Source organism: Balaenoptera musculus, chromosome 16 (genome assembly GCF_009873245.2).
Source record: "Balaenoptera musculus isolate JJ_BM4_2016_0621 chromosome 16, mBalMus1.pri.v3, whole genome shotgun sequence".
Lineage (NCBI taxonomy): Eukaryota > Metazoa > Chordata > Mammalia > Artiodactyla > Balaenopteridae > Balaenoptera > Balaenoptera musculus.
This window is the reverse complement of record NC_045800.1, coordinates 33,863,092-33,886,956: the sequence shown is the minus strand read 5'-3', so window position 1 is coordinate 33,886,956 and position 23,865 is coordinate 33,863,092. Positions and strand designations below refer to the sequence as shown.

General features: G+C 48.6%; 1 protein-coding gene across 2 annotated transcripts; it reads left to right on the top strand.

Moving 5' to 3' along the window:
• The first annotated feature begins 1,290 nt into the window (after positions 1-1,290).
• FFAR4 (free fatty acid receptor 4) lies at positions 1,291-23,537 on the top strand. 2 transcript variants are annotated; one of them, XM_036829430.1, is made up of 3 exons: positions 1,291-3,617; positions 11,084-11,229; positions 20,799-23,537. In XM_036829430.1, exons 1-3 carry the CDS (start codon positions 3,051-3,053, stop codon positions 21,211-21,213), a joined length of 1,128 nt encoding a protein of 375 aa, XP_036685325.1. In that variant the 5' UTR covers positions 1,291-3,050; the 3' UTR covers positions 21,214-23,537. The 2 variants fall into 2 exon arrangements, with proteins under 2 accessions (XP_036685325.1, XP_036685324.1); XM_036829429.1 differs by having other exon boundaries at positions 1,294-3,617; positions 11,084-11,212; positions 20,824-23,534.
• Positions 23,538-23,865: the final 328 nt, after the last annotated feature.

The window sequence follows — 23,865 nt, the reverse complement described above, 5'->3', positions numbered from 1 at the left end:
ATCCACCCTGGTCACCCTGTACCTGACCCCGTGGACCAAGGGGATTTCGCAGCCTTGGCCACCTGGGGCCACAGCACAAAGCTGAGCTTCACCAGTGGGTTGGTTAAAGGGTTTACAGAGTTTGCAGTGAAACTCCTACCAGGGCAATAATTACATTTCTGGCTTTTGCCACAAGGTGGGACTTCACAACAGAAATCAATAGTAAGCAGTAAAGTCTGCTGAGGCCTCAAGAGGACAGGGTTTCTCAGTCTCAGCGCCATCGGTATGTGGGGCTGGACAATTCTTTGTTGTGGGTCTGTCCTGTGCACTGCAGGATGTTCAGCCACAGCCCTAGCCTCTCCCCTACCCACTGGATGCCAGTAGCAACCCCCTAGTATGACAACCAAAAATGTCTCCAGACATTACCAAATGTCTCTGTGGTGGAGGGTGTGTGTGTCTAAAGTCTCCCCCCAGTTAAGAAACACTGCTCTAGTGGCTAATAGCAGGGGCCCTGGAATCAGACTGCTCAGATTCAAATCCTAGTGCCTGCAACCTGTAGGAGCACTGAATGAGTTAAAAAACATAAAGGTAGGCTACCACATAATTTATCTTCCAAACCAGAGCAATTTGAGAGTGAAAGAGGGTTCTAATAATAATCTCATAACCTGAGACTGTCTCAGCAAACAGGGATGTGTGGTCAGCCATTAAGTCCACACACAGTGTTGAGCACAGAGCCTGACCCAGTGTCCCCTGGATGACGGCTGTGCTAAGTGTGTTACAGGTAGGGACTTCATTTAATCCCCTTAAGCCCTATGAGATGGTACTATTATTATACCCTTTGGATACACGGAAAGATTGAAACACTTAAAGCTAAAATAACTTGCCCAAGGTCACACAGTGAGTAGCACCGTCAGGCTTCGGGTCCTGGCAGGCGAGTGTCCATGCCTGTGTTCCTAAACCTCTGTCCGTGTGTGCTTGGGGGTCCCAGGAAACACAGTGCTACTCAACGTTCACCAAACCCCACATGGACTACTAGCTCTGGGTTTTTCACAGTTTCAACATTAAACCCATTGAGAAATCTGGGTTTTCAGGGGTTACTGTGATGGAAAGCAAATGCATGAAGATCAGTGTGGAGCAGGAGATGAGAGTGGCGCTGTCCCATCCAATTCCCAGCTTTGTAGAGCTCAACAGGGGCACCCATCCCATTAGGAAGCCATTATTTAAGAAAGAAATGAAAATTTTATTTTTAAAATTCATTCATTTATTGTTTACCCAGATGGCTACTAAGTTGTTAGGACATAAAGTCTTAAGTTATTTGGACCCAGCTGCTTAATAAATGGAACTGTTGGGTATTTCTTTTGGCCTACAGGTGCCATGAAGGTGATGTGAAAGGAGAAAGTTTGGGAACATCTGTACTCACCATTTTGCCATTGGGAGAACTCTGGAGGGTAACGATGGAGAAGGGTTTCTAGCACAGAGACCCCGCTCTGGGAGTTCACTCTGGGGAAACCTCTTCCTGTCTCCATGGCGCTCGCACGCACGCGCGCACGTGCACACACACGTGCACACACACACACACACACACAGCTCTCCTTTCCCTCCCACAGAAACTAATATACCCTGGCTCCATCAGACCGTTACCAAATCCCACTTGAGTTACCTTTATTTCAATCTCTTGCCCTTTATCAACTGTGTCAGGAAGCAAACTGCTTCTCTTTTACTACCTGTATTTAGTCAAGGTTCAAGTTGAACATCTCCCACTGACATGCAATCTGCCCTTCAGGTCAGAGGTCACATTGCCAACTCATACCCCAAATGCCACAGTGATAAGCAAACACAAATGCACCCCACCCCCGTGCCAGAGAGCACCTCAGGCTGGTACACCAAATTTTTAATAAATACACAGAGATGATTACAAGACAGATGGCCTGGTAGTATGGCAAAGGGGAAGACGGTGAGGGTGTGCGTGGTGGGACGTTGTCTGGCCAGGGAAGTGGTCACTGGGTCTAAGGCCACAAGAACACTTTCATTCTCTGTCTAATTTACCATAACAGAAAACCAGACAGCAGGGGTGTGGCGGAAACATCTGGGTCAGGGCCTTTTATTACTAACCAGGGGCCACCCTGGACAAGTCACTTCTTGCTGTTCCTCAGTTTCGTCATCTGTAAGGGGACTGGATTGTCCAGTGCTTTTTAAATTGGGGTGCCAGAGGCACATTCACCACCTGTGTGTGCACTTGGAGTGTCTGTCTTTCCGGGGTGCTAAGTTTATTCAAGATTTTGGGGGGCCCACTCTTTTTACATTAAAGCATTTTATATCTTTGTTCAGAACACAGAATTTACATGGATTTTAATTATGGTAATTAATAATTGATGAAGTTTCGTGAGCAATTACTGTGTGCCAAGTTTGAATCCCTTTATATGATCCTCACAATTACCCAATGAGATATTATCTCCATTTATAGATTTTAAAAACCGAGGGCACAGAGAGATGAACTAATCTACCCAGTCACATGTTACTAAGCAATGATAAACAACCGGTCCCCTTGCCCCCAAAAAGATCTGGGCCCATTGCAAGGATTTATCCGCAGACCTGTGAGACTTCTCTGGTGAAGCCTGAAACGCACAGGCCAAAATGATCTCACATTTTGAGATCACAGGTCCAGCTCCGGCACTCCTAAATCAGTTTTAGCTAAATCAGTGGATTAAGGTCATCCTCCGGGTGCCCCTGGAGGATGAAAGGGGCTGGGGAGGCCTTGCGGGGTTTCTGGGGGTTCACTAGGTGGGGTTTCCGGGCCGCTCGAGCGCTCCTATTCGGCCCGAGAGCGGCCTCTGCCTGGGCTGCCGCCTCCCTCCCAGCCTGGGTGTTTCCAGCCGGCGTCGCCGGTACTTCCTCGTTCCCGCGCGCGCCCCAGGCTTAGCTCGCAACGCCCAGCGCCGGCGCTGCTCAGGCGGGAGGGGGCCAGAGGGGAGATGTCGCAACCGTCTCCCTCCCTCTTTCCCCGCCTTGGCACTCAGTCACCTCCCAGATGAGCCCGCTCGCAGACGGCTGCGGGCCGCGGGGTGCCCGGCATGTCCCTTGAGTGCGCGCAGGCGGCGGGCATTGGGCCCGCGCGCAACCTGGAGCGGGCCAACCGCACCCGCTTCCCGTTCTTCTCTGATGTCAAGGGCGACCACCGGTTGGTACTGAGCGCCGTGGAGACTGTGGTGCTGGCACTCATCTTTGCGGTGTCGCTGCTGGGCAACGTGTGCGCCTTGGTGCTGGTAGCGCGCCGACGGCGCCGCGGCACCACAGCCAGCCTGGTGCTCAACCTTTTCTGCGCGGACCTGCTCTTCACCAGCGCCATCCCGCCCGTGCTGGCCGTGCGCTGGACAGAGGCCTGGCTGCTGGGCCCGGGTGCCTGCCACCTGCTCTTCTACGTGATGACCCTGAGCGGCAGCGTCACCATCCTGACGCTGGCGGCAGTCAGCTTGGAGCGCATGGTGTGCATCGTGCGCCTGCGGAGCGGCGTGCGGGGCCCGGGGCGGTGGGCGCGGGCCGCGCTGCTCGCGCTTATCTGGGGCTACTCGGCGATCGCCGCGCTACCCCTCTGCATCTTCTTCCGCGTCGTCCCGCAGCGGTTCTCCGGCGCCGACGAGGTGAGCGCCGGGGTGTGCACGCGGGGGAGGTGTCCGGGAAGGGCTGGCAGACGGGTTGCGCCGGAAACGGTGATCTGGGATGGTCATTAACAAAAACAACAAAACAATAATAGGCGGTTTGCTGCATTTAATCGTTGTGTCACCGTGCGCGGCACTAAGTTTTATCTGTGAAACTTCACTATGACCCTACGATGTAGATCTCATAAACGCCCTCCAAAACGTTGTAAGTGGAGTCCCCGTAATGCCTGTAAAGTGCACTGACTATTGAGAGGTTAATGGAGTAAGGGGCTTAGCGGCCAGACAGACCGAACTAGGGGACCCGGAATGACTGATCACATTATAGTAAATTCTGCTCTCTCGCAGTACTCATTATCACACCTATTTACAGATGAGGAAGCTAAGGTACACAGAGAGTAACTTGCTCAGGGTATCTCAGCCTTAGCGTGAGGAGGAGCTAAGATCGCGCTCAGCAGATTCAGTGCGGGCTGGATGAGGGTCCTGCTTTGAGAATCGCGGGCAGGTGTGTGTGAATGGGCCGGGGAGAAAGGGCTTTGGAGACCCAGAGACCCCGGACCTAGTGCTGCCTCTAGGGGGGCTGTGACTTCCTCTCCGGAGCATTAGTTTTTCCAACTGCAAGACGGAAATACTAGACTAGACCATGGGATCTTACCCTGGGAGCTTTGAATGAAGAGTGGCTTCAGAGTATCTTGGGCGCCCCAAATGTTCCGAAGATTCCAGAGGCTGAGCCCATAAGCTTTATTCTGGGCACCGCACCCAGAGTTGTCATTAGGATCATTGCGGGGGTCCAGGATCTAAAAAAGATTCTGCGCACAGTTCATGGCATTGGCTCGAGGCTATTCCTGTCCCTCGGTACAGAATTGCGGGCGCAGGTTTGTTCTCTTTGCTGCCCTGCGGCGCCGCTGCAGGGTTTGCGCGCGGAGATTCACCCGGGACCCCTGACCTGGACAGTGACCGGCGGTTCTGGCTGTTATCCCGGTGTTAGGTTCTGTGGGCCTCGCGGGGAGGGCCAGGGACAGAGGTACTTACGCCCTACGGGAAGGCGCGAGTCTCGAGGCTCAGCCTCCTGGAGTGTCTGCCCAAGGCTGGGTTCTCCGCCCCATTCCTTTTCCCTACGGCGGTGGTCGCTGGTTTTCTGGCCGTGGGACACGAAAGCTCAACCTTGGCCCTAGGAAGGAGTGTGGGGCTTCCCGGCAGAAATCACAGTCCCAAAGAGAGCCCTACGCAGTGACCAGAAGGGGTGGGAGGGCCGGGAGGGAGGGGGGAAGGCTTCTATCTATGAAGGTGAACACAGGCTGACCAGGGGACGTGAACGCAGAAGTGGGCTTCTCTGGACGTTTCCCAGACTGGCCTCTCACACAGGCCTTTCACTGGGGAGAGAGGTCTGCATCCTGTGTGATAGATATATATATATATTGTTTTTAACAAAAATCAAACCGAAAAGTCTCTGGGGGGCTGGGATTCTGCCATCTGTCTTTTGATTTTTTTAAGTTATTCTCTCACTGAGTTACAGTGTTTCTGTATTTTTCACAGACTTGAGGGATTTCACAGAACTCAGGGAATTAAAAACAAATAGAACATATCTTAAGGATATCTTATGTTTCCAGACAGGTATCTTTGTGCCTCCCCCTTTCACAACTGTTTTAGGTACACTCTTACTTAACTGGCAAATAACACTAAAAAATGAGGCTCTTGTCACCTCCCAGCCAAAAACCCAGACTAAAACTTCTTGCTGACGTGGACACGGGGGTTGTTTGAGGGAGAAGGCCTTCGCACAGATGCAGGACCTTCCGTGCCTTGCCACTCTGTATTTTACCCCAGGTAGGGCATCTGTGGAGGTTGGAGCCCTACACAGCACTTCCAGAATGACTACAGTTTTACCGTAAGGTGCTTCCGTGGAGATCTGTGTTGTGGTGGCCTTCCCTCAGTCCCCCTTGGGGCTGGGCGCACAGACCCCTCTTGTTTCAATGCAGAAACACCTCCTTGGTCTTAAGAGCCTTTGGAGAGGGATTTGGGGAAAGCCACTGGGAGAGAATGGGTCCGCACAGCATCTTAGAAGATGAGCGGCCAGGTGAGCTGGCTGCAGGACCCTGTTCCCTGAAATTAGTAGAGGTGGGGCTGGGGAGCTTGTAAGGAAAAACGGGGACAGTCCTTTCCAGCTCTCCATCCTCTGTCTTTTCCCCTACCTGCCGCTCAGCCCCCAACACACACATATCCACACCTGCCAGTAAGCCAACAAACAGAAAACTCCTGGTTCCTCAAGGGCCATGACCTGAATAGGTAGGAAACATCTTACTTTATAGGTGGGCAAAGTGAGGCTCTGCAGTTAAAGAAATAAGTTGAAAAGAATGAGAAATGGCAGGGGGGAGGGGGGGAGGCCATTAAAAAAAAAAGAGACAGAGAAGGATCTAGTCTAGACTGAATTGAGACTCACATTTAAAATTAGCAAATGCTTGTTTTCTCAATCCCCTACTCCCAGCTTCCTGGCTGTAGATTCTGCCTGCCCCCTCCTACTTGGACACTAAATATGGAGGTTTTGGATGGGGGGACATTTTCCTACCCAAACCACCAGCTGAGAGAACTAACTAAACCCAGGCGCATGCTGGCTCCCTCCCCTCAAGGAGCACCGGCCAGGGAAACAGTGCCTCTCAGAGGTTTCTGTTTATCTGAGCTCCCCCCACAAAAAACCCCCCAAGAACATGATTAGCTTTGTCCATTTGCGCAGTGAGTACCAAGCAGTCAAGGTGACCAGACTCTCTCAAACTTAGATGAAATGATAGACAGGCTAGAAAATGCTAAATAATTTGGTATTAGGAGTGCAGGCTTTGGAGTCAAATGTTCTGAGTGAATCCCATCTCTGCCATTTAGGAGCTGTGAGACAGAGGCAAGTGGTCTCATCTCTCTATACCTCACTTTCCTCATTTGCCAAATGGGCACAATAACAGTATTAATAACCTTATAGGATTACTGTGGGGACGGAAGTTCAGTAAATGAGCGAACACCTGGCACATACACAGTTAAGCGCTCAAGAGTTGCCAGCTATTATTAGTTTCCTTATCTTTGGTTATAAATATTTTAAACATTTTTCAAACAGTACAATTCTTCTGATTGCGGCAAAATAAAAGACTGCCATTTTAAGAGGGTGGACACATCCTAGCAACTTAGACATCTCAGCCAGGTCAGCTCAGCCTATGCCAGCGGGATTCCTGCCTGTGTGTGCTGTGGCCCTGGTGGGGCGTGACCCTCACTGGCAGGTGGGGAGGACTGTCCACCCTGGTCAGAGTGTGCTGCCCATTGATTCTGCAAACACTTACTGAGCACCCCTCCCTCCTGCCCCCGCCGTGAGCCACACGACCAAGACACCGTCCTTCTCTTCAAGGAGGGGCATGTGGATCACACAGATTCTGGTCCCAGACCCTGCACAATTCGGTAACCCCACAGTAACCCCACGAGTTGGTGTTCTCTTGTTTATTTTCTGAAGGAGAAGATGCCTGTAGTTACAGAATGGGCAAAGGATGGAACCAGAAGTTAGCTGGGGTCTGTCTGTTCCTCCTGGTGCCTCTCCCATGAGTTCACACTTCCGGAGGAGCGCTTGGTCCCACTGCCCTGCCCCGCCCCAGTTTAATACCGGGCCAATAATGCCGTCGTGTCCCTACTGAATGTGGATTGGCTGAGGAGACAAACAAGTTTGCTCACACTTGTTAATATTAGAGGATACTTTTAAGATACAGGAAAGTAAGTCCATCTCTTGCCATGGATATGTTCTTTCTTCTCTGCTGGGAAGCTGATAGGAGAGGAGATATATTATATAACTAGGATTCCTAGTTCCTTAAAATGACTTTGAAGTCTTCCATTTTGTTTGAAGAGGCGGGGCAGGGAGAACTATTTACAAAGGTGTCCCCAAGGGTATTCCAGGAAGAGTCATTAGAGAAGCTGACCGGAAACAGCTGGAATCAGGTGGCATTTGCAAATGAGTCAGCCAGTGCGGTGAGGGGTCAGCACTTGAGCAGTGCCTGTAGATAGACGTCCCCCATCCGCAGGAAAGTCTTCCTGGAAAAGAATGAGTGACGTGGGGGACTGGAGGGACATCACAGACTGAGGAGATAGCCCACAATGTTGGCAAGAGATGGTGCTGGAAGGGTTGGTGGGGGTCAACTAGAGAAGGGCCAGTTACACACCCTTTAGGGCGTTGGGACTTAAGAGGTGAGAGATGGCCTGGCCTGTGGTCTGTGGTCTGTGGGCAGAGGGGGAGCAGTGAGAATAAGGTTGTGGTGGGTTGGATAGCTATTAAGGCAGAACCTAGGAGTTTGCTCTGAGTGGAGAGGGAAGAAGAAGGTGGAAGGCCAGCACTCAGGTATCTGACAGCTTGGAAAATGGCGGCTCCGTGCCAGGAGTTGATGATGCCAGGGGTGGAATCTTTGGGGTGGGACACTGGAGGCTAGAAGTGCCTGGGAGGCATCCTATAGAGATGCCCTCAGGGCCGTGGGGCCAGCCTGGGGTTCAGGAGAAGACGGGGCTGGAAAGAGGAGATTGCAACAGCATCTGCAAAAAGCCACCATGGAAATGGATGAGATTGCCAGGGAGAGATGGAGCTTGGGATGGGAATACCAGTCACAGCCAACCACACTTCACACCATTGTACGTGGCCTCCCATCTACATCCTTTCTGGTCCAGACACTGAGCTCCAGCTTCCCCCTTCCCTTGACTGAAGCCCCATCCTTCCAGGCACAGCTGACACAACCCCTCCTGGATGCCGCTTTCCCGGTGCCTCCACAATCCCATCACCTGTAGCTCTCTGGGCTTGCCGCTCTGTATTGAAGTTTCCTAGTGCTTTTCTCCCTCCCTGACTGTACCATAGCCTCCTTTCCCATCCTCACTGTGGCCTCACAGTGGCTCAGTCACCATGGCTTGAGTCAGCGAGTGGTTGGACAAATAGATTAAAGGACACTGTCATCGGCTCAGCCAGCTCTGCTTCTGTAGCTCAGTGACAAAGCAGGCCCAGCACTTTGGGTTTTCAAATTTCCTTTTTATTTTTTTAAATAAATTTATTTATTTATTTTTGACTGTGTTGGGTCTTTGTTGCTGTGCGCGGGCTTTCTCTAGTTGCGGTGAGTGGGGGCTACTCTTCGTTGCGGTGCGCGGGCTTCTCACTGCGGTGGCTTCTCTTATTGCGGAGCATGAGCTCTAGGCGCGCGGGCTTCAGTAGTTGTGGCTTGCGGGCTCTAGAGCGCAGGCTCAGTAGTTGTGGCGCACGAGCTTAGTTGTTCCTCGGCACGTGGGATCTTCCCGGGCCAGGGCTTGAACCCGTGTCTCCTGCATTGGCAGGCAGATTCTTAATCACTGCGCCACCAGGGAAGCCTGACACTTAATTTTCAAGAGTGTATCTTTCCAGTCTTTTCTATGCCTGCGTGTGTGAGTGTGTGGATAGATGCCTTTTCATTCGCACCTACACATTTTCTTTGACAATACGAGGCTAATACAGGCAGATTATTTAAAGATCTATATTTTTGTCCCTAATGTAGAGGGAACACCTTGCTCTATCATTACACATTCTTCTACAAAATCTTGTTAAGCCTGGAGAGGGTTGCGCAGACATTCTGGAGAGGGTTTTCAGAAAGAGTTGGGGGTTCTTGGGGGTTTTAAGAAATGGTTCTGGGGTCATCTGTTTCTCTGCCCTCCCTCCCTGTACATTTTCCCATCACAAGCATAAGAATTAGAGACTAAGTCACACTCAGGGCTGGAATCTGTTTCTTCTGATTGCTGCTTCAACATTTCTGCTGATTTGTGTTGCCCACCCAATGTACTGGAATAAGGAGTCCCTGGTGGGTGGAGGTCTGAGTACAAGCATAGGCTACCTGGATTTCCGGAAGAGCCGTGGTCACCGCACTGTCAATATTCAGAAGATCCTTGAGAGACACAAATTTCTTTCCAATCACCAAAAGGTAGAAAGCTCTAATAAACTTTCTTCCATCAGGTGTGCACAGTGGGAGTGGGGATGAAGGAACAAGTTTTTAGAATGTCTAGTGCATTTGTAAACCGTCTAAACAAAACAGGAAAAGGAAGCAACATTCTCACCCCCAACACCCCCTCAAGGTACAAATATAACTAAAGCATTCTTCCCTGCCTGACTTGCCTCAGAGTTTTTGGTAGGTTCCAGGATATCCTTTATAACCACTCAGCTCTTTGGAGATGATTAAAAAGGACTACATCTTTAGTGTTTTAGACTATTATTTTAGGAGGAAATTTCTAAGCTTTAGCTTCCTCCTCTGTGTAATGGGAAAAATAACTATGCATTTCAATAAGGTTGTGATGAACATTCAGTGAGATAATGTATGTAAAGTGCTTCCTGGCAAAGAATAAATGCTCAGTGAATTTTAGATACTGAATAGGAAAAGGAGTGATTATTTGACTCTATTTTGAGTTTGACCATGCAATTATGATACAAGTTGGGAAATGATAAAAATTCTTTGCCTTTGCTTAGTATAGCATTCAATAAATATTGGTTAAATGAATGAGTGAATGAATGATGCTACGAATAATGATACTAATTCTGGACTGTGGTTAAGATGCCTTGTCCACCAGAAATCAATAATGTGGTCTTTTTACGCAGAATGTGCTCTTAAAAAAATCTGTTCTATGTGTCCAGAAGTGTGTAGGGCTCTTGTTTTCTAAAGAGTTCTGTCCTATAGTCAGGCAGGCGCTGGAGATTTGTGTTTGGGAGGATAAACAGATCTCTTTTCATTGACCTATTTGTTCATTGGAAAAAATTGTTGCAGCAGCTTAGTAACTATCCAGTGAGGTCGGGGAACATGTTCCGGGGTTTGTAGTTAGTGTCAAACATTTGAATTCAGCGCAACATAGTGACAGCAGCAAGGTCACAAACCTGCATGCTCTTCTGCCCCATCCAGTGGTTTTACATCTTCATGGCCGTGGCTGCGCCTTCACTCTGGGGCTGTCGCATTCTCCTCTGGAGGAGAGGCACACCTCGCTCCTGGTTTTATATGCGTGCGTGTAGCACATCACTTCCAATCTATGTAAACTTTCAGGGGTCAGATTTTTCCCCTGTAAAATGAAGGTCTTGGAAGAGAAGGCTCAAGGGCTCTTTGCAGCTCAGCCCAGGGAAGTGGAAAGAGCACTGGACCTGGAGCCATGCCTGGGAACTGACTCGAGGTCTTCCCAGCCTGGGACCCTGAGGCCCACGTGCCTCCCCTGGAGAATGGGAATAATACTTATGGTGATTCTGAGGGTCAGAGGAGAATGACTTGTAAGTGGGGTTGTGTGGGCAGTGGAAGGGAGTCTGGGGTTTCTCGTCATACCAGTTGTGTAACAGCAAAACACGACAGGGTAACACAACATTGTAACAGTGCCAGGTAACCCCACCTGGGGCTGAGCTAAAGGCCAAATAAGAAGCCAGCATTAAATGACCTTCTCTTCCTTTTTGTAACTAGGAAATTCCGATTTGCACGCTGGTTTGGCCCAGCATTGCCGGAGAAATCTCCTGGGATGTGTCATTTGTTACTTTGAACTTCTTGGTACCAGGACTGCTTATTGTGATCAGTTACTCCAAAATTTTACAGGTATGTTTGCTTCAAGCGCCGTGGCTGAACTTCACTCAGGCTTGGGGTATTTCAGATGAACCTTAGCATTTCCAGGTCAAAATTTACCTTAGAATTTGCACCAGCCCAATCCTGGTTCACTGCCCAGATCCATCCCTCTGCAATGCTGAGGGACAAAAGTTTGGTCTTTTTTAAAAAGTTATATCTATGTGATTGTTATTATTATCATTTTTTTTTTGCTGATCACTAGTGTAATACAAACTCATTATAAAAAATTAAAGACATAGAAATGTGTAACACAGATACTAAAAATATGGTCTACCCCCACTGTTGACAATTTAAAGTACATTTTTTCAGGTTATTTTTCTTATAAATTTATATGTATATACATACTTCTATGCAATGTATGTGTATGTATATCTGTGTACATGTAAACACACATATGTATATATATGTGTGTGTATATATATAATGAACCATATAAAATGGTCAACTATAAAATATCAACTATTACCATGGTTCAACCCAATTTTTTTTTTTTTAGATTTGAGATAACGCTGTCTGCTTTGTAACTTCCTTTTTTTGATTAGCACTGTATCATTACATCCTTCTGTATCGGTTCCTATATCTCTGCCTCATTTCTAATGGCTTCATGGTTCTCCATCATATAGTTGTGACATAATTTATTTTATGGGCTTTTGGGTTGTGTCCATTGTTTCCCCATCACAAACAGCAGTGTGGTGATAAATATTATACACTTTTAAAATCTTTTATTGAAGTACAATGTAAATACAGAAAAGCACAGCCAGCATACACGCACAGCTCACAAATTGACCACACCCCCAGAAACAGCTCCCAGAAACAGAACGAGAAACAGCGTACGAGAAGCCCCTCCTCTATCCCTCTAATTGCTACCCCCCACTCCCAGGGCATGTGCCTTGCAAAAGTGCACTGAAACAGGAAATGATCTCTACCTTCAATGTGACTATGTACAGGGACATAAAAAAGACTTGCCAGCCTCTTTCTTACCCCTTGAGGCAGCATATTTGCATGCGAGGTGCTGGCCCAGGCAAATGGCATCTACATGTGTTCATGCTCATTTTAGAAGGTTTAATGCGAAACCTTTGAGTTCTCTCCGAGGTTCACCGTTGTTGAATCTTGGTTTTACAGCATATAATGGGTCATATGGCGAACGAGCAGGTTGAAGTGGGGCCCTTAGGTCCTGCTTGCTGTCTGGCCACTTTTATGGCCCTTTTGTTGTAGCTAAAGATCTGTGACCTTCTTAGATGCTTTAGAACCCGAAGCCAGGCCAACCTCCATCCGAGTCTTCTAATCTCTGGATCCTGTGTGAGACAGCCCCCCCTCGTGTTAGTCCCTAGACTCTTCCCCACCAGTTGACTTGTGACCTGTTTAAGTGACGTCCCACCTGGGGCTTGTTCAAGGGTATGAGGCAGATTCAGGCCTGGAGCTGAGGTCTGTAAAGTGCTTGCAGTGGGAGCCTGGCATGTGTAAATGCTATGAAAGCGTTAGTTACTATCGTTATGTTAAAAGAAAAGAAGGAAGGGAGAAAGAAAGAGAAATGGAGAATGAATTTTTAAAAAATTATTTAACAAATATTTATATGGTGTTTACAATGTGTCAGGAATTCATTTAATCCTAACCAGAATTACAGATGAGGAAACCAAGGCACAGAGAGGTTAAGTAACTTATGAAAGGTCACACAGCTCATAAGCAACAGTATCAGGACTTAAACCCAGGCAGTCTGGTTCCAGAGTCCCAACACTTTAATTCCTCAGACATTTGTTAAGAAGTTGCTCTGTGCAAAGTGTTGTTGGGGAGTAGAGATTGGTCAAGAGTAAGCAAGTCACATTCTCTATCTAGAAGGAGCTTTAACACAAGAAAGGGAAGGGGGAGACAGACAAAGGTGCTGCTATTCAATGCAGTGAAACCCTGAAAAACATTAAGGAGTGATGCTGAGGCTTAGTGTGAAAACACTTTGCAAACTGTTAAAAGAGAAAAAAGAGGGAAAAGAGAGAAAAGCAAAGGGCCATAAAAAACACGGAGACCAGAAGGGGTTATTTTAATAACCTGGCTTTGAGTCCTGAATCTGCCCCTTACTTGCTGTGTGGCCTTGGCAAGTTACTTACCTTCTCTGAACCTCTGTTCCCTCATCTGCAAAATAATGATCAAAAGTCCAGTGGTTTAAGATTTTTGTAAGATACATAGGAGATACTCCTGGGGGGACTATGGTGAGTGTCATGCCTGCCTGTAGCAGGGGATGAATAAATTACAGCTGTTGTTCATTGTTAGGCGAGGCTGTTCCTCTAATCCTCTCACAGCATGCTGGGAAGAGGTACTGCTGAGACTTTTGAGAGAATAAACGGCAGGGCCCAGATTTGGAGCACCGCAAGAACATGGGACTGGCCCTAGAGCAGAGCTGGCTGGCTAGATGAGGGCTGGGCAGAAGCTGGCAGCGGCATCCGACCTCTCCTGCTTGGGCAGTCCCGCTCCTGAGTCCCTTAGAGGCAAGAGCGTTCTGATCTGTCCCTTTTCACTCGTGCCTCATGGTTCTCAGCCACCTTCTGAGGAAGGACTGACTTATTCTATGGAAAGGGCATTCTTTTCCTCAGGCCAGGGCCCACCTGGAAACATCCTAGGAATCCTCGAGCCCCGATGTGTCCTCTTATCCGTCTGCCTCCAACTGCAGTTCCAGACACTTTGCCTATAAACTCATGGCCAGCCTTCCGTTCTTCCCATCCCAGACCTCAGGACAGCTCCTGGATGAATCCGAGGGTCTCTCATGACTCACAGTTATGAAACGGTGCTCTGAGCAGTCAAAGATATAATTTAGATCCCATCGCTTCCCTCACAGATGGAGGAAAAGCCAAAACCCTCACCTTAAGGCCCTGTGTGACCTGTCCCCAGCCTGCCCCTCTCGCCTCATCCTCTCCCCCTCCCTCGTGTCCTTGGGGCTCTTTCTCACACACGCCAACACACTGCTGCCTCAGGGCCTTTGCACCTGCCATTTCCTCTCCTGGATCTCTCTCCCCCAGACTTCTGCCTGGGCCACTCCCCCGCTTCATTTAGGTCTCTGCTCAAAAGGCTCTTCTCCAGAGAGATTCCCCGTCATTCTCTAGCCCCTGACCCTGACTTATTTCTCTTCAAAGCACTTCCAACCCCTGTCATATTCCATTTGTGTGTATTTACTTGCATATCATCTGTCTTGCCCACTAGAATGCAAGCTCCCTGAAGGTAGAGACTTCGTTTCGTTTACTGCCATAGTCCTGTGCCTAAAACAGAGCCTGGCTTATTCATTGTAGGGGCTCAATAAACACTCATTGAATGAGTAAGACACAAACTTGGATCACACTGAAAGGGCCAACAGCACCTTCTCCTTTGGGACAGTGGGAAAACCACTGGACAAAGAGTCATGAGACCCGGATTCTAGTCCAAGCTTTACTACTGTGTGACCTTAGGCAAGTCGCTTAATGAATGTGGGCCTCAGTTCCCTCTGGAGCCAAATGGGCCTCAGTGGATCATTTAACACAATAAAATGAGAATTGCAGATATGATAATGCTTTGAACAAGCTGTTAGACTTTAATATGAAAGAGATCTAACGTGATTTTGAAAATTCCAACATTAATGCAAATATAAGACTTTCAGAAAATTACTTTCCACCCCACTGGCAAAACTGACTATTGACCATTTCCCAGGAGGATTATGACATTTGTTCTCACTTTGCTCCTGTTTGTAACTTGGAAGCAGGTAAGCTGCCAGGTGGAGAGCCTGGGTGGGGCCTCCTAGCTTGCGTCTCTCTTCCTCTGAAGATACTCATAGCTCAGAGACCCTGAATCAGCCTTTCTGCTGAGCTTTTTCTATCAGGAGCAAAACTCTGTAAAATCAATTGAACATCAATATTAATTAGCTATATTCATAGAGACACAGTTAGCAAATCATTTGAAACCATAGGACAGATAACTACACCACCGACCCTTTTCCCACCAGCCCTACCTCTCACCTGTCACTGCTGCCTCTAACTCAGGTACCATCTCTAGGCCTGAGAAATGTCTCTTTCAAATCACCCTGACTTTTATTCCTCACAAGCAGAGTGTCCCCTAAAGCGTCCTCTAGAACTCCATGGGATGTTAGATGTTAGAAAGGGTTCTGTGATCAAAGGAGATTGGAAAATGCCAGGTTAATCAAAGTTGAATGGGTTTCTTTGCTGCAGGCCTTCTCAGAGCCTTTATTATGCTCATGAACTTCGGGAATCTCCAACTCTGGAATAGAGTAGGCAGCACTGCTAAATGTGACTGCAGACCGCCTTTTCCCCACAGAGCTCTCTCTGGGCTGGTGGTCCACAGACTCTCCTTTGGGAACCGCTGTTCTCAAGTCCCTACCTTGGTTGCTGCTTCTGCCCTGGGTGAGCACTGAGAGGAGGCTTCACCGGGGCTGTTTTTTTCTGGGGCTGCTTCAACTGCTCATGGCAATGGCCTTTTCCACCCTCTGCCTTCCCTGCTTCCTCTTTCCTCCTGACTCAGGCGTGCTCTACATCTCCAGTGGCTTTTTCCTATCAACAGTTTCCCAGGGTAATAGTCTCCAGGCCACTCCTCAGTGCCTTTGATCAGGCTGACCGTGCTCGCTGGTGGGACTTGGTTTATATTGTCACCCAGTAACCAGCACCATGGCAGGCTTTGTGACAGCTTATAGGTTTCTTGGTCCCCCTCTCCCTTCATCCCCAGGCCCCTCACCACCCAAACACTAGAATGGAAGTGCGGGGTGGGCAGTGCTACCTTGTTTCTTGCTGTGCATCTGGCACCTGTAAGAGTGCTGGCCACATAGTAGGGGCTCAATAAATATATGTTGAATGAGAGAGTGAGTGTCTGGCCTGAAGTTGGAAAAGCTTCACCTATCTCAGGGCTTAACTGGGAAATGAAATCCCTTTCAATTCAGTGTGAAGGTCTTAGGTAGTGAACACGTGGCCCTTCCTTCCTCCAGGCCTGGACCTCATTCCCCAGCTTTGGGGCCTGCTTGCCGGTGATGGAAGGGGAGGTTGGTCCTCTGGAAGGATGGAGTCTGTTGTCTGATGATTCTAATCAGGAGGCTGTGGATTGACCAAGCAGCCCTCAGAGGAGACCCAACCCCAGGGGCCGGAGCTGGGTCAGTGGGAGCGAGCTCTCCCCACAGCCCCCCGTCCGCGGCTGTGGTCTGGTGGCGTGGGGTGACAGAGGGATGTGGGGTGGGGAGAAGCTTCGCTCATAGCCTTCAGACGCTCATGTGAATGTGAAGGCAAAGAGTCTCAGGCAATTTAAAAGTGACTTTTCAAAGGACTGGGGGAGAAACTCCAAGCCTGTTGTCCTAGATGAGTAGTTCTCATATTTTAGTGATTGAGAATTACCTGGGGAGTTTATAAAAAGTGCGGATTCCTGGGCCCACTCAGACCCACAGAATCAGAGTATCTGAAGGTGGGCTGAAGCATTTACATTTTATGGAGTGCCAGTGACCCTGATGGTGGTGGCCGTGGGCCACGTTCCCGGGAGCTCTGTCCTCTGTCCTGGCAGTGGCAGTGGTGTGCCTGGCGGTGAAGAGCGTACCCCCTGAGGTACCCTTCCCCCACTTGACCGTGAGGCCTTGAGCAAGTCACTTCACCTCTCAGAGCCTCCGTCTCTTGTCCCCAAAGTGAGAGCATACCCCACGGGCTTGTTTTAAGGATTAAAGTTAATCCTCAGAAGTTAATCAAGCTTTTAATTTGATCTAAAAGCACACCAAGCATTCAGCGTAATGCCAGAGACGCTTTAAACCCTGAACAAAAGTCGACTAGTCTTGTCATCTAATGTGGGGAAGGGAGCAGGGGAGGAGCTGCATTTTATTATAATGGGCCCATTTTCCTTCTCACTCCCTCAAAGCTGTGGGAACTGCGGATGGAAGGAAATGGGGTAGCATCAGTCAGTACTAAAAAAAGAGCCAACCACATGTTCACTTGGCCCATGAGTCAATTGTTTTGCTGTCTGCTCACAGTCGTTGTCAGGCACTTGCCAGAGCCCTGGACCACAGAAGCCACAGGGCTGCCCAGCCCCCAGGGAGCTGCAGTCTGGTGGGACTCAGAGGTAAGAATGATGCTTCAACATCTACCATAGAATATGTGGCAAGTGCCACGTGAGTACCTGAAACAAAGCGCTGCAGGATGCCAACGGCAGATGAACCAGGATGCCTTCCCGGAGTCTCTGGCATTAGAGCTTGGAGTTACAGGCTGGATGGAAGGATTTCCACTGACGGAGATACTAGAGGGTGGGAAGGAATTTGTTTAAGTTTAAGCATGGACTGGAGTCAGACTGCCAAGGTTTGAAGCCCAGCTCTGCGACTGCTTAGTTGGGTACTGTTGGGCAATTTCCTTAACCTCTTTGAGCCTCAGTTTCCTCCTCTGTAAAATGGGTATCATCACTTATCTACAAAACAGAAATAGAGTTACAGATGTAGAAAACAAACTTATGGTTACCAGGGGATAAGTGAAAAGAGGGATAAATTGCAAGATTGGGATTGACATACACACACTACTATATATAAAGTAGATAACTAATAAGGACCTACTGTATAGCACTGGGAACTCTACTCAATACTCTGCAATGGCCTATATGGGAAAAGAATCTAAAAAAGAGTGGATATATGTATATGTATAACTGATTCGCTTTGCTATACACCTGAAACTAACACAACATTGTAAATCAACTATACTCCAATAAAAATTAAATTAAAATAAAATAAAAGAAAGCAAAATAAAATGGAGATCATCAAAGTACATATGTCACAGAATCGTTGGGAGAATTTAAAGAGATAAACCAAGTGATATGTACAAGGATTTGGCACATAGTAAGTGCTCAATAAGTATGAACTTCCATCCACATCATTCATTCAAAAAATATCTAGGGAACTCCCTGGCGATCCAGTGGTTAGGACTCCCCACTTTCACTGCCAAGGGCCTGGGGTTCAAGCCCTGGTCGGGGAATTAAGATCCCACAAGCTGCACGGTGAGGCCAAAAAAACCCCCCAAATCAAAAAAAATATCTAAAAGACACTGTACCAGGGCCTCCATCCTTCTTGGCAGAGCAATGTGGACAGCATTAGCAATGCTGCTGTTGGAATCACCCTCATGTGCCCACCAGGCTGCACCTAGGCTACTCAGAGTGGTGCCATTTCCCCTGCAGCCTACCCACCTGCCCCTGGGCAGCTGTTACCCTCCCAGGTCTATCATTCCAAGGTCTCAGATTCACCAGCTTTCACCTGAACACATATTCTAACTTTGATTCTACACAGCACTTTCCAGCTTAGATGTGCCAATGTGACTTTTAGCCTATGGGTCTGAGCAGTCACCCCGCTGCAGAGCAGGGGGGCGGGAGTGGAGGGCAACTCCAGGAAGAGGGCTGGAGCCTTTTATGATATCACTCATCTTCAGCTCACCCGAGCTGGAGTTTCACAGATGGGGGCTTTGACCATTCATCGTTAGTAGAGTGACCTTCAACAAGCTACTCAAATTTCCTGAGATTCAATTTCCTCATCTCTGGAGTGAAGATAATAATAGCACGAATCCAACGAGCAGTTTTGAAGATTAAATGTGACAATTTATAAAACAAATGCATAGGACAGTGGCGGGCACTCAGGGAGCCTTTCATGAAGCTTGGTGGTCCTGATTCCTGTTGTTCTTGGTGGGGAGTGGGTGGGAAGGAAGGGGTTCTGTTCATTCAGCATCTGTTGCCTGGGTCACCGTCACCTAGAAGTGGACCAAAACTACTACACAGAGGCAGTTGTATTTAATCACAGGACAATTAAACGGCTATCCTTTAATTAGCTAATTAGAAGTATTCTAAAGAGAATATTTTAAGCCATTCGGGTCTTGGAGTTAATCTTGCCCCAAATTTGAATGATTCTGATTACTTTCTAATTGCTTCATCTCTTGAGATTCAATAATTTTAGGGGAATGGTCCCAGGAAGGCCCGGGTAGAGCTAAGGATAAGAGTTTTGGCTATTAAAGTCTCCAGACATGTAAGCACTCGCTGTGTGCCCGGCAGCCTGCTCCTGCAGGAAAAGCAGGACACAGGGCCGGACTAAGCAGAGGCAAGTTAGCAAGCACCATGAATGCGGCAAGACATTCGGAATTGGATCTCTTACCTGGGACAGAGGTCACAGGCTGGAACAAAGCATGTCAGGCTAGTGGGTACAGGGCCCCATCGCATCCCAGGCTAACTGTGCCCCAGTCTGCGGCCACCTCCTCCCCAGCCCATCCTCACCCCCTCACCCCCACCTCTTGGCACTGTTAAAGCTGAGCAGGTGATGGGGGACAGCAGGCCTTCTGCCTACTGGCTGTGCTTAGAGGAAAATTAGAATTAGGCGTAAGGGCAGGACTCTGTATGTATCTCCAGGGCAGTGTGAGCCTAAGCGCTGGGGTCTTTAGAGCCTCTGGGGAAGCCCCACCTTCTCTCTCACGGACTCAGCTTCTGTGGGGCTTTTGCTCTCTGATGTGAACAGTTCCAAGGCTCCTGTTTTCAAAGTACTTTGGCTAAACCCTCTCTCGGGAGGGCCTGTTTCCTCACCTGTAGAATGAAGGGGTGGAGTAGGCCTTGGCTACTCAAAGTGTGGCCCTCGGGGCATGCAAAATCAGAATCTACATTTAAATAAATAGTGCTGAATGCCTCACAGGCAGAGTGAAGTCTGAGAAGTGCTGCTCCAACCATGCATGGGCCCATCTAGCTCCAACACTCTGGTTCTGAGATGTTATGAAGCATTTGTCTGTTCCAAAAATACTGTTTTTACATGGGACAGTGGGGTGAGAGGACATGCAGGGCTTTATTTTAATCTGGTTAGCCTGCCTCAGTTGATGGGCCATATGTCCAAGGCTGCCCACAGCCAATTAGTAACCAGCTTCTCTGAGTGACGCTGAAGCAAGACCCTCTAACTGACCAGAAGAGACTGGGCAGAAGGTTCAGAGAGCAGTGCCTGCAAGGGCTCCTGAAAGAAGAGTCCAGAACACCCTTCTGAACCCGTATCACCGGAGTTGCCTCCTTGCCCACAATCCCTCTGCTCTAATGCTGACCCTGCTCATTAGTACAAAATATTAGAGGTCCTTTCAGTTCCACTGTTGAGAATTTATTCTACTGATATGCTCATCTGGGTGTGCAAAGATAGGCACGAGGATGTTTATCCTACCAGTTGTCACCTCTCACCTGGGGGCATAAATGGGAAATGGTTTCAGTTTTTCAACACATGTCACTAGCAGTGCTCTGACCAGCTCCTCTTTCTTACTGGGAAGGGGAATCTTGAATGACACCTAAATCTGTGTTCACACATCTCTCTTCTAGACCATTGCATTCTGGCTTTTCACTTCCCCTCATCAACACTCTTTATAACATGGATGATCTGCCTTATTTCTCAGGAGGCCAGCTGACCAGCGCATCCTAAGCGTGGGCAGCGAGCCGGGCCTCTGAGAAGGGAGCTCTCTCCGCACAAAGCTCCAAAGCCAAGTGGTCCCGGTGCAGCGAGGATGGCAGATTGCAACTGCTGGGCCTCCTCTGCCCCTCCTAGATCAACACTGCCGATGTCCTGCCGTAAACTGTGGCGCCGGCTCTGTTTTGTGTTCCTGCAGATCACGAAGGCGTCAAGGAGAAGGCTCACGACGAACCTGGCTTACTCGGAGAGCCACCAGCTCCGTGTGTCCCAGCAGGACGTCCGGCTCTTCCGCACCCTCTTCCTGCTCATGATCTCCTTCTTCATCATGTGGAGCCCCATCATCATCACCATCCTCCTCATCCTGATCCAGAACTTCAAGCAAAACCTGGTCATCTGGCCGTCCCTCTTCTTCTGGGTGGTGGCCTTCACCTTTGCCAACTCGGCCGTCAACCCCATTCTCTACAACATGTCACTGTTTAGGAACGAATGGAGGAAATTTTTTCACTGCTTCTTCTTCTCGGAAAAGAGAGTCATGTTTACAGACACATCTGTCAGAAGAAATGATCTGTCTGTTATTTCCAGCTAGTTGATTTTTCTCTGTAGGCGTCTATTTGTCACTCTCTGGCAAGCCATGGTGTGTTTTCAAAGGGAGTTCATTTCCAGGACGGTCGCACCAGGATACCTGCTTTAAGAAAATGTAACCTATGCAAATGTACATTTACAGCACCAGTAAATTAAGGGGTGATCATTCAGTATAACAATTTTATCCTTCATAAAAGTATTTGCTGTGGGTTCCTTTTCAGTATGAACTTTTTCAGTTGTGTAATATGATTAAGTTTAATAATTTTTATTTGTAACTGTTCGGCAATCTCATCTCCTACACGTAAAGCCACGCCTTGCTGGTTTCCTGAAGTGAGTCTTGGAACAGGTCCAGGACCCAGATTTTTCCTCTGAAGAGTCATGGCCACTCTAGCTCCCCACCTTGGATTTGCAAGGCTGCAGGATCATTCATTAATGTCAAGAGCGCTTGAGGAATTTCCAAGGAACAAGGATTTAATTTCCAAGGAATTAAAGGTGACTTTATTTTTCATTTATAACGAGATGCCATGGACCCCTTTAGGAGAAGCTTTGTCATGAAGTCAGAGAGGAGGTCGGATGACTCCAAACATTTGACAGTGAGAACAGGAGTGATTCCCTTCGTTGATCCACCTGTCAGATGCCTCTTAAGCACATGCTGTGGCCGGTGTTCTTGGTGGTGGGAATACAGCAGTGAACCAGACAGCCATGGCCCCTGCCCTCATGGAGCTTACTTATCTTCTAGATGGGGGCAGCGAAAAACCAAACCTAAGTCAATAGACAATATAGTATCATAGAATGAATTAGCATCATGAAGAAAATAGGACAGTGGTGGCAATTTAGATGGGGTGTTGAGGGGTCTGCGAAGACCGTTCTGAGGGGTATATTTGAGCCAAAAGGTAAACCACAAGAAGGAGCCAGCCATGTGAATCCAAGGGAATGGGGCTTTGCAGATGGAGCAGACGCTGGTGCTGGTGCAAAGAGGCTTGTGTACTTGTGGGACAGAAAGAAGATAGGTATAAACAAAGCAAACTACTGGCTGAGCCTCCTGTATGCCGGGCAGTGTCCTTGATGCCAAGACAGAGGGATGCTGTGCTGGAGACCATCGGTTGAGACCAGAGAGGTTACAGGGCTGGATTGCACAGGGTCTGGGAGGCTACCATAGTGAGTTTATGCTGTGTTTAGTGGGCAGACACTGGAGGTTTGCGAGTGGATGCTGATGGGACCTGCTGTACTGGTTGCCGTGCAGGGAATGAACTTTGTGGAGCAGGAATAAAGATGGAGACCAGTTAGGTGGCTGTTGAAGTAGAGAAAGAAGATGGGGAAGTTGGAGGTGGGTGGCTTCAGTGGGGGATTGTGAGAAATGATCTTGGGACATACTTTGGGAAGGCAGAGCAAACACGATTTATTGATGGACAGGATGCAGATTAGGAGGGAAAGAGAGGATTCAAGGGTGACCCCTGGCAGTGATTGGATGGAGAGCAGGCAACAAAAATGGGGAAGACTAGGAGAATGGGAAGTAGAAGAACCAAGAGTTTCATTTGGGGCATATACATGTGAAACCCCAGTGAGATCCAAATGGAGAGTAGGCAGTTGGGTGCAGGGATGTGGGGTGTGGGCCTGAATATACAATGTTGGGAGTCATTAGATAGTGTTTGCAGTTTTATGGTTTTATGAAATATCCCTGGGAAGAGAGAGAAGAAACCAGAGCCAGCGAGAACCCAGGGCCACGCCAGCACTTGGAGGTTGGGCCAGTGGCTGGAACAGTAGCTCAGGGCCTGGCACATAGTACATGCTCAACCAATCTTTGTCACCAAGTAAATCAGAGCCAGTAGTTGTCTTTGCTGGTGGAGTTTCTTGAGCAGCTTGCTTTTGAAGTAAAGTTTATTACAAACTTGAGGACTAGAGGACAGGGATCTTTTGTTCATCTTTAGTTAATAAATTTGGTAAATTAAAGCTGCTTTTTGAAGTGATGTGTGGCTGTCTTCTGGGTCTCTGGGGTGACAGCTGAAGGGCCTGGCTCTGATGGCCCCTGTTCCATGTGAATGACAGGTAGAGCTTTCCTGTGCATGGTCCCCTGCCTTCTCCCTTTCTGGTGGGAGAACAAAGCACATTGATTTGGGGGCCCCAGGAGCCTCCGTGGCCCCCTGATATGCCGGCACCCAGGCAGAGCTCTCCTCACACACGGGAGAGAGCTGCCCTTCCCTGCTTTCGACCCATCTCAGAAATGTCAGCCTGGCATCCGAAGTGCTCTAACTGAACCCTCACTGCAGCCCATCAGGCAGACACTGTTTCCCCATATTTCACAAGAGGAGAGTGAGGCTCAGAGAAACTATACAACCAGCCCCAAATCATACAGCTAATTATATCTGAGGAGAATTTTGAAGTAAAACCAAGACACTGGTACCAAAGCCTTGATGCCTTTTCAAGATGATAAACTGAGGCTCCTAGGAGCTCCTGGGAAACTGAGGCACGTGGCTTTGTATGCAGCTATACGTTAGTGTTCACAAGTGCTGCTAATGGTGTGGGACGCTGGTGTCCTGCCCCAGACCCAGCTACTTCCCCTTTCCCGCACACTCTAGGTAGGGGCGCCATGATCCACCTCCTGATTCCCCCAGGGAAGCCCATGGCCTCTTCTCCTGCAACCTGTTGCCCACACCTG

What these genes read in the sequence shown, in the direction of transcription:
- FFAR4 (XM_036829430.1), top strand. Translation starts at nt 3,051, where the DNA reads ATGTCCCTTGAGTGCGCGCAGGCGGCGGGCATTGGGCCCGCGCGCAAC. An exon ending in GGTTCTCCGGCGCCGACGAG is followed by an intron (nt 3,618 to 11,083) that starts GTGAGCGCCGGG and finishes TTTTGTAACTAG; the next exon opens with GAAATTCCGATTTGCACGCT. An exon ending in CAGGTATGTTTGCTTCAAGC is followed by an intron (nt 11,230 to 20,798) that starts GCCGTGGCTGAA and finishes TAAACTGTGGCG; the next exon opens with CCGGCTCTGTTTTGTGTTCC.